General features: G+C 46.9%; 1 protein-coding gene across 3 annotated transcripts in view; it reads right to left on the reverse strand.

The window, feature by feature from the left end:
- HNF4A (hepatocyte nuclear factor 4 alpha) overlaps positions 1-17204 on the reverse strand; it is a 79114-nt gene extending 61910 nt beyond the window's left edge. The window contains exon 1 of one of the 3 annotated variants that reach the window (XM_030825511.1): positions 17047-17204. Coding sequence is in view for 2 of the 3 variants with exons in the window: in XM_030825510.1 (XP_030681370.1) it covers positions 17047-17095 (49 nt within the window). In the remaining variant the exon portion in view is untranslated. The remainder of the gene's footprint in view (positions 1-17046) is intronic. The other 2 variants (XM_030825510.1, XM_030825508.1) reach the window with 2 other exon arrangements.
- Positions 17205-17687: the final 483 nt, after the last annotated feature.

The raw sequence follows: 17687 nt of genomic DNA on the forward strand, positions 1-17687 counted from the left end.
CATTTTACAGATGAGGAGACCGAGGATCAGAGAGATAAAGTCACCTGTCCAAGGTCATACCGTGGATGTAGCTCTAACCCAAGCCCTCCTGACTGCAGCACAAATTCTCAGCCACTACCACGTTAGCCCCTTCATTTGAAGGTGTCTTTGTCATTGCCAAGATTCCTTTTCCTCCCGGCACCCTAAGTCTTCAGGATTCTCTCATCTCATCTCCCCAGAGGAGCCATGACACCATCTCCTCCAAAAACAAAGTCTGAGCCTTCACTGTAGATGGACCTGTGTTCTTCCCCCAAATTCAGTCCATCTTATCTCCAGAAAAACTATACGATTTGCCCTGGAGAAGGGGAAAAAAAAAAAAAAAAAGCTTCTTCCCACCAACTCCACCTCCCAAATTACTGGATTTGGGGTAAATTTACAGGCTGGAGACAGAAGAATGGATGTGTATTTAGCTTTCAAATTGACTATTGTTTTATGTGAATGTCAGATAAAGAAAACACAATGGCTGCCAGATGGGGGCTGGGAGTGACATTTCCCGTATGGAGAATTCTAGAAGACATGCCCGGAGTTCTGGAGCCGGGATCCTCTGGACAGACAGGTGGCCAGGCAACCAGGGTGGAGACACTAAAGATAACTGTGGGGTGGGGAGAAGACACCAGCCCAAGAGATTTGACTGGGATTGGTCTACGCAAGAATGGAAAATGGAGGCAGAATGAGTTAGCAGCAAGCTTGTACACTGCTATAGAATCCAAGGGACCCGGCTAGTGCTGGCCAATAGAAATAGAATGTGAGCCACAGACATAATTTAAACTTTTCTTGTAGTCGCTTAAAAACATGGTAAATCGGTCGGGCGCGGTGGCTCACGCTTATAATCCCAGCACTTTGGGAGGCCGAGGCGGGTGGATCACGAGGTCAGGAGATCGAGACCACGGTGAAACCCCGTCTCTACTAAAAATACAAAAAAAAAAAATTAGCCGGGCATGGTGGCGGGTGCCTGTAGTCCCAGCTACTGGGAGAGGCTGAGGTAGGAGAATGGCGTGACCCCGGGAGGCGGAGCTTGCAGTGAGCCGAGATTGCGCCACTGCACTCCCGCCTGGGCGACAGAGCGAGACTCCATCTCAAAAAAAAAAAAAAAAAAAAAAAAAGGTAAATCTATGAAATAGAAGATTGCTCATGCAAATAAATGAACTTCACTTTGGTCTCAGTGATCAGGCATCCCACACTCAAGTGCCCTTACCCAGAGAAGTAACTGAAATAAATGGAACAGATAGGGTGTGAGCAAAGTTCACACGTTCCTCTAAGAAAAACAATACAGCAAACATGGTGATTTATGTTCATTAATAAGTTTCCGTATGGGGACACTAAGGAATAGTGGGGACTGTGGCAAATTAGAGGAAGCATGCAAATCTCAAGTAGCTCCAGGAGACTGTTGTCTCATAGGTATCAGTGTTGCTAGACCTTCACTTTTTTTTAAAGGAGGTGAAAGTTGGGATTTTTTTTTTAATTTATTTTTTTGACAGGGTCTTGCTCTGTCGCCCAGGCTGGAGTGCAGTGGCGATCTTGGCTCAGAGCAATCTCCACCTCCTGGGTTCAAGAGATTCTCCTGCCCCAGCCGCCTGAGTAGCTGGGATTACAGGCGTGCTCCAGCATGCCTGGCTAATTTTTGCATTTTTAGTAGAGATGGGATTTCCCATTGTTGGCCAAGCTGATCTGGAATTCCTGACCTCAAGTGATCTGCCCACCTCCGCCTCCCAAAGTGCTGGGATTACAGGTGTGAGCCACCGGGCCCAGCCTCTAGTTTTTGTATTTTTTGTAGAGATAGAATCTTGCTGTGTTCAAGATCAGCCTGGCCAACATGATGAAACCCCGTCTCTAGTAAAAATACAAATCTCAGCCGGGCGGTAGTGGCACGTGCCTGTAATCCCAGCTACTCGGGAGGCTGAGGCAGGTGAATTACTTGAACCCGGGAGGCGGAGGTTGCAGTGAGCTGAGATCGAACCATTGCATTCCAGCCTGGGCGACAAGATTGAGACTCCGTCTCAAAAACGAAAACAAAAAGCAACAACAAAAAAACTGTTTGAAAGCCACTAATCTGCCTGTAGCCTCTTAACTTACAAGTAAGGAAGCTAAGGCCTACAAATGGCAAGTACTTGAGATACTGTGTATGTCAGGACTAGAGCTGAGACCACAACCTGCTCCCAGCGCTGAGTCCTGCAGGCAGCTGAACCCTGCAGGCAGCTGGGTTTGCCTGGGAAACTGCCCAGGGGAGCGCCCAGGTCTCCCTCCAGCTTCTCTGGCTCTGCCCAGGGCAGGGCCGCCTGCTCTCTCCCTGTTTCCCCACCTCTTCCGCCCTTCCTCATGCCTGTTTGGACAACTTTCTGACCTGCTCCTTCACAAACTCTCCTGGAGGTATGGCTGCCTCCACTGCTTGTCCCAGAGAATACAGAGGCACTGGCAGTTTGACGGCCCAGGCTCAGCCAGGCCCATGGCAGACAGTCGTCAAACAGTGGCTGTCTGGGGAGAGGGAGGTCTGTTTACCCAGGGCAAGGCCCAGGCAGAGGCTGCCGTTTCCTCCCTCCACCACTGGCGCGTCCAGCTGCTCACCCTACTGACTCAGCTGTCCCCATCTGTATTTGCTCATTCCGCAAATATTTATGGGGCGCCTACTGTGTGCCAAGCACTGTTCTACATGCTGCGGATACAGCAGGGGACAAGACAGCCTAACTCCCTGTTGTCATGGAACTTCTGTGAAGGAGACAGATGATAAACAGATCAAGGAATACGTAATTTCAGCGCTGTAGAGGATAATGGAATTGCTAGCAAGGGATGGAGGTGGGGCAGGCTTAGATTTGGGTGTTCAAGGGAGGCTGCTCTGAGTGGAGGACATTTGAACTAAGGCCCTGACTATGAGAAGAAATAAGCTATGCAAAGATCCGGGGAAAAGGCATTCCTGGCAGAGAGAACAGCAAGTACAAAGGCCCAATGGCAGGAGTGTGCTTGGTGTGACTGAAGGGTTGTCAAAAGGCCAGTGTGGCTGACTGCAGTGAGCAAAGGGAGAAAGATGAGAGACTATCAGACAAAAGTCAGAGCCTGTGGGGGCCTTCTGGTCAAAGAAAAGAGCTCAGGGCTGGGCGTGGTGGCTCATGGGAGGCCAAGGTGGACAAATCGCTTGAGGTCAGGAGTCTGAGACCAGCCTGGCAACATGGTAAAACCCTGACTCTACTAAAAATACAGAAATTGCTGGGCATGGTGACACGCGCCTGTAATCCCAGCTTCTTAGGAGGCGGAGGTTGCAGTGAGCCAAGATCGTGCCACTGCACTCTGGCCTGGGCGACAGAGTGAGACTCCATCTCAGAAAAACAAAAAAAGAAAGAAAGAAAGAAAAAGAGCTCAGGTTGTATTTGAAGGGTGATACAAAGCTGTTGGAGGAGTTTCAGCTGGGATGTGAAACATGGCTGTACTCTGACCTTCTCTAACTCTGCCCATTCCCTTCATGACTTCCTGTCCCAGCTGTTTCCAGGTACATTTGAGATTGTCTGAAATAGTGTTTAAATATTCTCTTTTCCTTTTAAATTTTCATTTATTTATTTATATTCCTTTCTCTTTTTTTGAGACAGGGTCTCAGTCTATCATCCAAGCTGGAGTGCAGTGGCATGATGTTTGTTCACTACAGCCTCGACCTCCTGGGTTCAAACGATCCCCCCACTTAGCCTCCCAAAATGCTAGGATTACGGCATTTTGAGCCACTGTGGCCAGCCCAATTTTTTTTTTTTTTGAGGTAGAGTTTTGCTCTTGTTGCCCAGGCTGGAGTGGAATGCGTGATCTCGGCTCACTGCAACCTCCACCTCCCACATTCAAGAGATTCTCCTGCCTCAGCCTCTGGAGTAGCTGGGATTACGGGTGCCCGCCACTATGCCTGGCTAATTTTTTTGGTATTATTAGTAGAGACAGGGTTTCACCATGTTGGCCAGGCTGGTCTCGAACTCCTGACCTTGTGATCTGCCTGCCTCGGCCTCCCAAAGTGCTGGGATTACAGGCATGAGCCACCGTGCCCAGCCTCTTGGTTGTATTTCTAAACATCATGTTATACTGACTTCTCAAGAAATCAAGACTTCTTGATTTTTTAGTTATAGATGTAATGTGTTAACTTGCCAGTAAGAAAGATCCTATATAACTATATCCCAATTTGGAGATAAATCAATATTTTCAATTGCATAGCCACACTACTATTATGGCTATTACTCACAGCTGACTTTGTCTGTATGTGAGCCAAGGCCTTTCCATGCACTGTTTCAATTAATCTTCACTGTAACACGGTAACGTAGCGTTGGTCAATATCATTAACAATACATACTAACATTTTACATTCAGGGAACTCTTTGCAGTTTGCAGGACACTCTTGCCTCTATCCCCTTGAGCAGCAGAGCTACCCTGAGGGGTAAATAGAATTAGCATTATTAACCCCATTTTCAGAGGAGGACGTGGATCCCAGAATGATACAGAAAATTCTACCGATCCCAGTAGGGCCCAGTGGTTCAAATAAAACCCATCTTCCTGGCAGGGCCTGGTGGCTCACGCTTGTAATCCCAGCACTTTGGGAGGCCAAGGCAGGCGGATCACTTGAGATCATGAGTTCGAGAACAGCCTGGCCAACATGGCAAAACCCCATCTCTACTAAAAATATAAAAATTAGCTGGGCATGGTGACGCAAACCTGTAATCCCAGCTACTCAGGAAGCTGAGGCATGAGAATCACTTGAACCCAGGAGATGGAGGTTGCGGTGAGCCAACATCGCACCACTGCAATCTAGCCTTGACCACAGAGTGAGACCCTGTCTCAAAAAAAAAAAAAAATATATATATATATATATACATATATATGTACACACACACACACACACACACACATATATATATATTCATGTCTCAAAAATAAAAAGCCCATCTTCCATCTAGGGAGGAAGGAGTGGGGGACCCTAGACAACTGCGTGAAGTAGATAAACTCTCCTCTCGTGTTTTGGGTTGATCAGCTGGTATTGCCTTTTCTAATACAATCCTTGGTGTTGAATTCTAGCTCTGCCTCTCATGCCCTGCATGGTTTGGAGTAAGCTATTTAATCTCTCTGAGACTTTGTTTTCTCAGAAATGGGTATGATGACAGTACCTACCTCAATAGATGGTTGTGAGGATTAAAGGAGTTATTTATTTATTTATTTTCTCACTTTGTTGGTCAGGCTGGTCTTGAACTCCTAACCTTAAGTGAGCCTCTTGCCTCAGCCTCCCAAAGTGCTGGGATTTAAGTGTGGGCCACCACGTCTGGCCAAGGAGTTAATTTTGTTTTTGAGACGGAGTGTTGCTCTGTCGCCAGGCTGGAGTGCAATGGTGCAATCTTGGCTCACTGCAACCTCCACCTCGTGGGTTCAAGTGATTCTCCTGTCTCAGCCTCCCAAGTAGCTGGGACTACAGCTATGCGCCACACCCAGCTAATTTTTGTAATTTTAGTAGAGATGGGATTTCACCATGTTGGCCAGTATGGTCTCAATTTCTTGACCTCATGATCTGCCGGTCTCGGCCTCTGAAAATGCTGGGATTACAGGCGTTAGCCACCGTGCCCAGCCAAGGAGTTAATATATATATATATTTTTGAGACGGAGTTTCACTCTTGTTGCCCAGGCTGGAGTGCAACAGCGTGATCTCGGCTCACCGCAACCTCCGCCTCCTGGGTTCAAGCGATTCTCCTGCCTCAGCCTCCTGAGTAGCTGGGATTACAGGCATGCGCCACCACGCCGAGCTAATTTTGTATTTTGGTAGAGATGAGGTTTCTCCATGTTGGTCACGCTGGTCTTGAACTCCCAACCTCAGGTGATTTGCCAACCTTGGCCTCCCAAAGTGCTGGGATTACAGGTATAAGCCACCGCGCCTGGCCAGGAGTTAATTTTTATAAAGTGCTTAGAATAGTGCCTGGGCCATGATATTATACAAGGATGAAACAACCTAGTGCTAGAAAACAAATGAGCCGGGTCCCAGATCTGGGCCTTCTGATGCCAGGTTTAGTGTGTGGCCCCCAAGCCCTAGACACTTGTATTGCTCTTCATACAATTGTTACCACATCTGCCTTTTACCCGTACTTTATTTATCTATAATTGTTTCCTTGATGTTTTCCTTTCTTTTGAAGATCTACATTAATTTTTAAAATATATTTTATATTAATGCTTTAATATGCTATGTATAAATTTTTCTAACGTACAATAAATGCACAAAGATTTAAAAGTGTTCGTGGACTACCTAAAATCGGCCCCTGTACTTTGTGGGTTCACCTAATACAAAGTATGCTGTTTTTATTTTTTTTTGTTTTTTTTCTTTTTGAGACAGGGTCTCGCTCTGTTGCCCAGGCTGGAGTACGGTGGCGTGATCTTGGCTCACTGCAATCTCCACCTCCTGGGTTTAAGAGATTCTCCTGCCTCAGCCTCCTGAGTAGCTGGGATTATAGGTATGTGTCACCATGCCCAGCTAATTTTTGAATTTTTAGTAGAGATGGGATTTCACCATGTTGGCCAGGCTGGTCTTGAACTCCTGATCTCAAGTGATCTGCCCACCTCGGGCTCCCAAAGTACTAGGATTACAGGCGTGTGCCACTGCGCCCGGCCCATAGGGACATTTTGAGAATGAGGAATTAATATGTGTAAAACCCTAGTAAGTACTCTATAAATTTTTGCTATTATCACAACATCAAGCACAAATCCATAAATATATATAAGTAAAACAAAAGTTTCGAAACATACATATCTTACTCTTACTACATGAAATGCTCTGATATTTTCTATTTTATTTTATTTCATTCTTTTGTTAAAATGTGAAATTTCATAAAGCGATACATTGATGATTTGTGCCTTTTTCTGTTTTGAATGTTATACTTCAGTAAAAATATTATTTTAAGTCCAGGTGTGGTGGCAATTTTTCTGCCTTGACCTCCCAAAGCACTAGGATTACACTCTATCACCCAGGCTGGAGTGTGGTGTTGTAATCTCGGTTCACAGCAACCTTCACCTCCCGGGCTCAAGCAATCCTCTTGCCTCAGCCTCCCGAGTAGATGGGACTACAGGCATGTACCACCATGCCCAGCTAATTTTTGTGTTTTTGGTAGAGGTGGGTTTTTGCCATATTGCCCAGGCTGGTCTTGAACTCCTGGGGTCAAGTGATTCACCCACCTCAGCCTCCCAAAGTGCTGGGATTACAGGCATGAGCCACTGCATCTGGCCAAATCTTACTTTAGTTATAACTTATTGTTTTATTCTACTTATAGGTCTAGCAAATTTTAAGAATTTCATTTTCTCCAATATTTTACTTTGAAAAATTTCAAGCTTTAAAGTTTGAAAGACTAGTATAGTGAGCACTGATGTATCCTTTCGCCTAAATTCACCAACTGGTTGCATTCTGTCACATTTGCTTTATTGATATCTCTGTATCTATCTATGCACTTTTTTATTGAAACATTTTATGTAAAAAAAATTGTGAAGGCCAGGTGCGGTGGCTCACACCTGTAATCCTGGCATTTTGGGAGGCTGATGCAGGAAGATTGCTTGAGTACAGGAGTAGGAGACCAGCCTGTGCAACACAGCAAGACCTGTCACTACAAAAAAATAAAAATAAAAAATTAGCTGGGCATGGTGGCATGCACCTGTGGTCCCAGCTACTTGGGAGGCTTAGATGGAAGGATTGCTTGAGCTTGGGAGGTTGAGGCTGCAGTGAATCATGATTGTGGCTCACTGTAGCCCACATGACAGAGCAAGACCCTGTTTCAAAAACAACAACAAAACAAAAACAAGCCAAAAAAAAAGATAATTTTTTAAATTGTATATTTACACTTGTTATACATATTTAACGTGTGTGTGTGGAGGGACGTGTGAGCATGACCCTACTGCAGAGACGATCAACTGTGTACCAACTAATTCATGCTCCCCTTTCCAAACTTTAGAGCTAGTCCCTCCCCGCTAGGGACCACATCTTCCAGACCCCTTTGCATTTGGCAAGGGCCATGTGACTAGTTCTCACCAGTGGAATGTGAGTAGAAGTGAAAGTGTCTCTCTGGGCTAGGGTGACCTTAGGGGTCCCTGGATGACTATGCCACAGAGGTCAATAAACTTCTAACTTAAAGTCTGCATTTGCTTGTTACATAAGCTAGATTGTCTGAACTAATACAATCCCAACAAATTGAAGGACCGGCCGGGCACGGTGGCTCACACGTGTAACCCCAGCACTTTGGGAGGTCGAGGCAGGTGGATCACGAGGTCAGGAGTTCAAGACCAGCCTGGCCAAGGTGGTGAAAGTTCATCTCTAGTAAAAATACAAAAAGTAGCTGGGCATGGTGGCGGGCATCTGTAATCCCAGCTACTCAGGAAGCTAAGGCAGAGAATTGCTTGAACCCAGGAGGCGGAGGTTGCAGTGAGCCAAGATCGTGCCACTGCACTCCAGCCTGGGTGTCAGAGCAAGACTCCATCTAGGAAAAAAAAAGAAAAAAAAATTTCATGACCTATTACTGGGTTAAGATTGCAGTTTGAAACACACTGGTGTGGTCTTCTGATTTTCCAAATGTTTTTGAAATGTGGAGACCCTCCATTAAATATTTCATTTAAAAGTCAAAACAGAGTGCCAGGTGCAGTGGCATGAGCATGTAATCCCAGGGGCTGGGAGGCTGAGGCAGGAGGATTGCTTGAGCCCAGGAGTTTGAGGCTTGCCTGGGCAACATAGCGAGACCACGGTCTCTAAAATAAAATAAAAAGAAATATACAAAAGTCAAAAAGAAGTGTCTCTGATGGAACCAGAGGTTGAAGGGTGGGGGGAGGCTAAGCCCTAGTCCATTTGAACATGTCCCTACCCACATTACCCTCAAAGTGAACCCTGAAGCATCTTTCCTGACTCTTAGGACCCAGGGAATACTGTGTGACAACTGCTGAGCCAGGTGGTCGTCATACCTCTATTTCTCAAAAGAGGAAATGGAGGCTGGGTGCTGTGGCTCACACCTGTAATCCCAGCACTTTGGGAGGCCGAGGTGGAAGGATCACAAGAGGCCAGAAGTCCAGCTTGGCCAACATGGTGAAACCCCATCTCTACCAAAACTACAAAAATTTGTCAGGTGTGGTGGCACGCACATGCAATCCCAGCTACTTGGGAGGCTGAGGCATGAGAATTGCTTGAACCCAGGAGGTGGAGGCTGCAGTGAGCTGAGATAGAGCCACTGGGTGACATTGAGACTCTGTCTCAAAAAAAAAAAAAAAAAAGAAAGAAAGAGGAGATGGAGAAACAACAGGAGAAGGACTTGAGTGAGGTCACAAACAGCCACCCAGGGCCAGGGCCAGAGCCATCTCCCAGGTCTCTGATGAGGATAGGTCTGTCCCCTCTCTTTCTATGCCTCTCATCTGTCTCCTCCTCCGTGAAGGAGCCACACAGGCCCCCATATATGAACCAGCACCCCCAAGAGGAGACCCTGGGCATCCTAGGGCCCCAGAAGGCTTGCAACAAAGCCTTGTCCTTACTCTCCAGCCAGAGACAGTTGCATCCTGGGACCAGTTATCTATTCCTTATTCATCTCTGTTGTTTCTACAACAGCCAAAACGATGCTAACACCTAGTAAGCATCCAGTCCTTTGCATATAGTAGATGCACACTCTATAGGTATAACAATAATAATAATAGTTCAAATTCACACAGCACTTTCTATGTGCTAGACACTCAGCACTTTACAAATATTGACTTTATTTCTCACAACAACCCTATGAAGTAAATGGTATTATCATCAGCCCCATTTGACAGATGAAGAAACTGAGGCAAAAAAGATTGAGGCGGCCGGGCGCAGTGGCTCAGGCCTGTAATCCCAGCACTTTGGGAGGCCGAGGCAGGCAGATCACTTGAGGTCAGGAGTTCAAAACTAGCCTGGTGAACATGGTGAAACCCCATCTCTACTAAAAATACAAAAAATTATCCAGGCATGGTAGCAGGCAGCTACTCGGGAGGTCGAGGCAGGAGAATTGTTTGAACCCAGGATGCAGAGGTTGCAGTGAGCCAGGATCGTACCATTGCACTCCAGTCTCAGCAGCAGAGCGGGACTCCGTGTCAAAAAAAAAAAAAAAAAAAAAAAGATTGAGTCATTTACTCGAGGTCACACAGCTAGTAGGTGGTAGTAGGTGGTAGCGCCCTTGGGTGCTATTATGACGTGATAGCTGAAAGAATGAAGATTTGGTGTCAGACTAGATTTTAATCACCTATTTGCTGGGCAATGCAGGGAAACGCGACTTAACAACTCTGAATCTCAATTTCTTTGTTTATAAAATGGAGATAATACTTCCTACTTGGATGCGTTATTGCAAGGCTTAAAAGGGAGGAAACATATCAAATAGCCAGCATCTTGCCAATTACATAAAAGGGGCATAAACGAAAACAAATTTCTTTCCTTATCATTGACCCATCCTTATGCTACAGGCATATGACTCACGAAAAATGGAAGGCACAATTCCTTCACTTAAGCATCTCAGCATGCCTTTTTTTTTTTTTATACAAGTTTCCCTTTGTTGCCCAGGTTGGAGTGCAGTGGTACAACCTTGGCTCACTGCAACCTCCACCACCTGGGTTCAAGTGATTCTCCTACCTCAGCCTCCTGAGTAGCTGGGATTACAGGTGCCTGGCACCACGTCCAGCTAATTTTTGTATGTTTAGTAGAGACAGGGTTTCACCATGTTGGCTAGGCTGGTCTCGAACTCCTGATCTCAAGTGATCCACCCGCCTTAGCCTCCCAAAGTGCCGGGATTACAGGCGGGTAATCCACCATAAGCCACCATGCCCAGCCTCAGCATGCTTTTAGGAATAACATTAATCGATCATGAAACAACCAGGCAAGTCTCAAGATACTTTCAGTAAAGGGTGGAATTAATTGCAGTCAAATATAAGTAAAATCAGAGCAGTGTGTGGCCAGGCTCCAGGCCTTTTCATATGCTGTTCCCTCAGCTGGGAAAACTCTTCCCCACCATCTCTTCTCCCAGCTGACTCCTGCTAAACCTAGGTTCCAGTTTAGATATCAGTCTACTCCTCCAAGGTCAAGAAGTCTGTGACCCCCTTCCCCTTCTCCTAAGTCCCTCTGTATCCCACGGTGCCTTCACTGTCCTTATCATGGCACTCTGTCTTTTGTTGTTGCTGGCTTGTCTGTCCTCCCGCCAAACTGAGCACTGTTTAAGATCTGAAGCAAAGTTGTTTTTTTGTTGTTTTTGTTTTGTTTTGTTTTGTTTTTGAGACAGAGTCTGACTCTTGTCGCCAGGCTAGAGTGCAGTGGCGTGATCTTGGCTCACTGCAACCTCCACCTCTCCTCGGTCTCTAACTCCTGACCTCAGGTGATCCACCCACCTTGGCCTCCCAAAGTGCTGGGATTACAGGCATGAGCCACCACATGAAGCAAAGTTTTATCCTCCTGTGTTCCCCCAGTGCCTTACAAAATGTCTTAAATACCATAAGCCTCCAGTGGAAGTTTCTTGAAGAAATGAACAAATGAACAATGAATTAATGAATACGGGAGGCTTCTGGGTGGAGGCAAGATGCATTTTGGATATTTAGTTCCTCTGTTTACTAAATGGGACAAAGTAAGGCAATGGTTTCCATACCTCAACTGAACTGCATACCCTAAATCACATAAGGAGCTCAAAAAATTACAGATTCTTGGAACTCACCCCAGGAGACTCTGATTAACTGGGTCTGGAGTGGAGCCCTAAAATTGTTTTAAAAAGTTTCCTATGTGCAACCAGGTTTGTGACTCATGGGGGCTGAAGACTGAATTGAGGTAGGATGGGAAGGTGATGTGGGAGGGGAGATAGGGGAAGGGCTGGAGAGCGGCCATATTTTGAGAATGAAGGGTGGGAATAGCCATAGCCTGATATTTGACACAGTCCCATAGCCAGCCAGCACCTGGGGTCCTACTCGACTTTGGGCCTATCCACCCTTCACAAGGACACAGCATGTTCGTTATAGCTTCTATTACCTTTTCTCTTTCATTAGCTCATGGAATCTTCACAACAACCAAGGTTCATCTGATGGGTGAAGAAACTGAGGAACAGAGAACTGAAGCAAAGCACCATCATCACAGAGCTTCAAGGGGCAGAGCCACGTGACCAAACTGCCTCTGACAATGGCCTCTGATCTGTCCTCAAGCTGATGCTATTGGTCAAAGGGACTAGGCCTACATAGCTAGGAAAAATTAGGCTCACCTGGCACTTAAAAACAGATAGACAGTATTGCCCTGATGGAAGATTGTTGACATCCCCTGTCTCTTCGCTTGTCCTGTCTGCAGCACTTGAAGATGCTGCTATTCCAGGCCAGCTCAGCCCAACCCTTCTTATCCATCCATCCATCCATCCATCTTTTCATCTACCCACTCATCACATCATTTGTCCATCCATCCTTCCCCTAACCACCTACCCATCTATCCAGCTACTTATTCATCCATTTATCACATGCACCTACATATCTTTCCATCCATCTCATCCATCTACTTACCCATCCATTAATCATCCTCTACACCCACCCATCCACCCATAACATCTTTTCATTAATCCATCCACCCATCTGTCCACCCAGCCATCTCCCCAGTTACTCATTCATTTGTCTCATCCATCCAGCTATTTCTCCATCTATTCCATTCATGCATCCCTCCACCCATCTATCACATCCATTCATCACATCACATTCATTCATCAGTCCATCCACCTATCCACCCACCCAAACATACATTCATTCATCCATCCATCTTCCCATTCATTCATCCACTCAATTAGCCTTCAGTCAAGGTCTACATGGGATCAGGCCCTGTGGAAGGCTGGACTATAACAAAAAGAATGAGATAGATACAGACCTTTCCTTCAAGGAGATTTGAGATACTTACAGAATCGAGCAACTACCAAAGAAGCAAAATAAATAACCAAGGGAAACTTGTTAAAGGGAAAATAAGGGTAGAAAAGTAATAAGGCCAGGAGTCAGGTTAGCACACAGATATGCATGCTTAGCATCTCATCCTCACAGTTACTCAGGGTAGTCCCAGATTGGCACTGAGCAAGATCCTGGCACTCAAAGCAGAACAACACAAGAGTCACAGTCTACTCTACTCCACTGTGGTAGACACTCCCTAGAACTACCTTGTTCTCCTATAACACAGTGGGGTTATATGTGCCCCAGGGTACATTTGGCTTTCTGGAGACATTTTTCATTGGCAAAACTGATGGGAAGAGATGTTACTGGCATCTGGGGAGTAGAGTAAAGGCCAGGGATGCTGCTTAACATCCTACAATGCACAGGACAGCCCCCCGCCACAGGGAATCTTCCAGGCCAAAAAGTTAACAGTGCTGAGGCTGAGAAACGAGAGCCTCAGTTCTGTTTGGAGCAGGAGTGTGCCACACCCCAAGAGAAAAATCACTGGTCTAGGCCTGTCTTGGCTTTCCCATCTCTTTCCACTACATACTTGTCTTCCCAGCTTTCCTTGAACTAGGGGAGTCTGCCAGGAGGTTTCTGGGGAAGTTTTACTTTTGGATGAAAGAAACAAGGGCACTGAGGAAAACGTCTTCTCCTCCTGCCTCCAGCTTCAGACAGGCAGACATGACAACTGATGCTGGGACAGCCAGTTGGGTTATAATGGGGCAAATACAAGGACCAAAGCCAACGCAGTGAGGAGGGCAGAGAGGAAGGAAGGGAAGAGAATGGGATCTGGCTGACATTGATGATCATCGTTGTAGCGCTGTTTTAAGCCCATCATTTCACTCATCCAACAAATGCGTATTGTGCATTTCTTCTGTGCCAGTCACCATGTGAGACATTGTGAGACAAACAAGGCTGAACAAACCACCCAGGTCCCAAAGCTCACGGAGTTTATAGTCTGGTGGGGGAGCCAGACACCACAATTCACACCAACAACTATGATCAGAGCGATGACGAGAACCACCGCAAAGCCAAATCCAGTGTGCCGTGGAAGCACCGGAAGTCCAGGGAGGGCCAAGTCCACCCAGCATCACCACACCAAAGAGCAGCTCTTTAGAGTCCTGCTAAAGCTCAAAAACACGAAACCACAACGAGGATTTCTTGCATGCTTGCTCTGGACCCAGCACTGTTCTAAGCACTCATGGATGCTTCCATTTGATCCTCACAACAGCCATGTCTTCCTCTGCCTCTAACTAAGGCTCTGCTATGTGCCATGTCCCTGACCCACCAATGCACCTCTGCTACAGTCATCTTAGGAGATGATTAATGTTATCCCCATTAGAGAACCCCAGAAGAAGGTTTTTTGTTTTTTTGTTTTGTTTTGTTGTTTTTGAGATAGCGTCTTGTTCTATTGCCCAAGCTGGAGTGGCAGTGGCATGATCTCGGCTTAATGCAACCTCTACCTCCCAGGTTCAAGTGAGTCTCATGCCTCAGCCTCCCAAGTAGCTGGAATTACAGGCGTGTGCCATCATGCCTGGCTGATTTTTGTATTTTTAGTAGAGATGGGGTTTTGCCATGTTGGCCAGGCTGGTCTCAAACTCCTAATCTCAAGTTATCTGCCCGCCTCAGCCTCCCAAAGTGCTGGGATTACAGGCGTGAGCCACTGCACCCAGCCTGGGAGAGGGGCTTTGTTTCCTCGGAGCACTTGTTTCTTTTCTCAGAAAGCAAATTTTTCTTTTCTTTCTTTCTTTTTTTTTCTGGAGCCTCCCAGCAGACTTCACTAGCTCATTTTACAGATAAAACATATGAAGCTCAGAGAGGGGTAATGATTTGACTCACAAGACCACACAGCATTTTTTTTTTTTTTTTTTAAGAAAGGTAGATCTAGGATGCTAACCCAGATGTATTTTATCAAAAATATCAAATCAGGGTCTTTCAGCCACTCTCACACACATACACACAGGCACACATACACTGCGTGAATGTTCCACTGCCCCAGGACAAAAGTGCTCATTTTTTGTGGATGTGTTACAAGGTCACTGGAGTTCTCCTTTCTCTGTCCAGCCATATCTGTGGCCTAGAGCAGAGGGCCAGCAACAGCTGGATTGTGTCAAGTCTCAAGTCAGATGACATTTTTTGTTGTTTGCGTTTTTTTTTTTTTTAATCTTGAACCTTAGTTTTCTCTTCTGTCCTTGGAGATTACAATATTATTTATCTCAGACAGCTGTTTGGAAAATGAAAGAGCTGTCTGAGAGATAATAGTAGAACATTCACTAACCCATTCATCCATCCATTCACCCACCTACCCATTGATACAAGCAACCATTCTAATAATTGCTGAATGCTTGCTATATAATGAGTACGACTCAGAGGCAGAGATGAAGAGCCATGAGGACATCCTAACAGTGAAAGGCTGTCAGGTTATATTATTGTATCATCCTTTAAGAGACACTGTGGGGCCTTCTGTTCACCCCTAGCTTAGCCTTATGACCTGGGCTGTCCTTCCCCAGAAGCTATCTGGCCCGTTTGAGAGACAATGTCCTCCTCTGGCCACAGGTTCAACCAAGTCATCCATTGGCATCTTTACTCCAGGTCTTAAAATTGTGGATTAAGGGTGGCGTCACCCTTAATCTCCTCTATGCTATCTCCTCTAATCTCCCCGCCCTCTGGGAGATAGGTCCTGTTGTTATCTTCATTTTACAGATGAGGAAATAGGTTCAGAGAGGGGAAAATGTCTTGCCCAAGGTCACACAGCTGGTGTGTGGGATGGGTTCCCAGGCTGTTGGTTTCTTCAGCCTCTGCCATTTCCAGTGCATCACATATTCCTGTTTGATGGGGGTCAAAGCAAAGAAGATACTCCCTGACTAGAGTCAGGAGATCAGGCCCTGATTCTGTCATTCACTGGCCCTCTGTCCTCAGCGATTGATGACATAAATGTTGATTGCGTCTTTGCAATGCACGTGGCTTTACACCCTTGCTCCCCACGGCATCCACCATGATCTTAAGACACATCCTAGTCCTGTCTCCACTTCAGAAAGAAAGCAAGAGGCATGTGAATGTTGAGTCATGCGACAGTCACAGCTAGACCCGAGGTCTACTGGATTCCAGAGGCCAAGTTCTGTGCGGGTGTGCAATTTGAACAGGTTTATAAAAGGCACCCAGCTTTTAGAAAATCCAAAATGTGTCCCCAAAAGATAAAACAAACATTCCCTTGAATTTCCCTCCTCAGAAACAAACCTGTCACCAATTTTATCGTGTCATTCCACGAATTTTCTATGCGTGGAATGTACATGTATACGCGTGTGTTCATATATACATCTATATCCGTTTCGCTATCAGCAACTATACAGTTCTCCAGTGTACCGTTTTCACTTAATTTAACGGAGAGGTTCTTCCCTGTCACACACAGATGTGCGTTGTTTCCTTGAACAATGGAATAGCATTCCATTGTAAAGACGTCTCACGCTTTATTTACCCGTCTTCCCTCTGCTGAGGGACATTGGGTTACTTCCAATGTGGGGGTCACCCTAATGAGTGAGCCTGAGCCTTTCACTCTCAGTAACACATGCTGTCTAGTCCTGCATCTGAGTTTCACACGTCCGCACAAGATATTCTCATTTTCCAACGCTCCACCCTGCGCGGCGCTTTCTACCTCCTCCCCATTATCCAGAGCCAACGGAGGTGCGGAGGGACCGAGCCGCCCGGTCCCACGCCCAGCTTGATAATGCACCAGCAACGTGACCTAGGCCCAGCAAGGCTCTCTTGGTGGACCTCAATTTGCCCCGCAGCGAAGCAGGCCGGTGCTTCCAAGCCCCACCCTCTGTGGGGTTTTGGAAAGACCCCTGAGATGCATTCCCAGGAAGGCCCCTGGACAGACAAAATGAGTCAAGCCCCTGCCCCAGGGCTTCTCGGCCCCTCCCAGCACTTCTCGCACCAAGCAGGCCATGCCCGGGCTTGAGAGCTTAGCCTCCGTGGGGGCTTCCTGTCCTTCCAGAGGAGCTCCAGGAGGGGCTTTGGGCCCGTAAGAAACACACGGGGAGGTGTCCCATGGCCTCCCAAAGCTGACCGCAGCCCCGCCCTGTCCGGTCTTCCCCCAGCCCCACTTACCATAAGAACTCTCCACTGGAGCCCCGAGGGGCGCGTTCACACTGACCATGGCCAAGCCCAGCCAGCCGGAGACCCGGGGGCATGGAGGAGCAGGGGCCCGCTCGCAGCAGCAGCAGCAGAGCCACCGGGAGCCAGTCCACCAGGAAGGCGGTGAGTGCGGCCAGCTGCCACCGCCCGGTTATCTTATTGATTCTTCTAATCACCCAAGGTGGGTGGATACGTTAAAGAGTAACCAGTCACTTAGGGAACCTGCGGCTGGGGACTGTTGCTGTCTCCATGGCAATGGTGACCCAGCCAGACCTGAGGTCCACTCGGGTCCCAGTCCTGCACTCTGGGGTTAGGGGAACCCAGAGCCAGGTGTATGGGGACATCAGCCCCCCAGTTTGAGGACAGGGCCCGAGCAGAAGGGGCTGGAGAGGTGAGAGTCCAACCTGGGTTGGGTTTTATGGCTCCAAACTATGGGTGTGTCACCATGCAGGAAGTAGTGGGAAAACCGAGGGAGGGGCAGAGGGAAAAAGGAGGGTGGAGAACTGTGTTTAGTGGGTGCCTACTGGATGCTGGGAGTTGCATACAGGCGTTACCATATTTAAATTAAACCTTGAGATGAAGAGACTGAAGGACAGAAAGAAATTGCATGCTGG

Source organism: Nomascus leucogenys, chromosome 13 (assembly GCF_006542625.1).
Source record: "Nomascus leucogenys isolate Asia chromosome 13, Asia_NLE_v1, whole genome shotgun sequence".
NCBI classification, from domain to species: Eukaryota; Metazoa; Chordata; class Mammalia; order Primates; family Hylobatidae; genus Nomascus; species Nomascus leucogenys.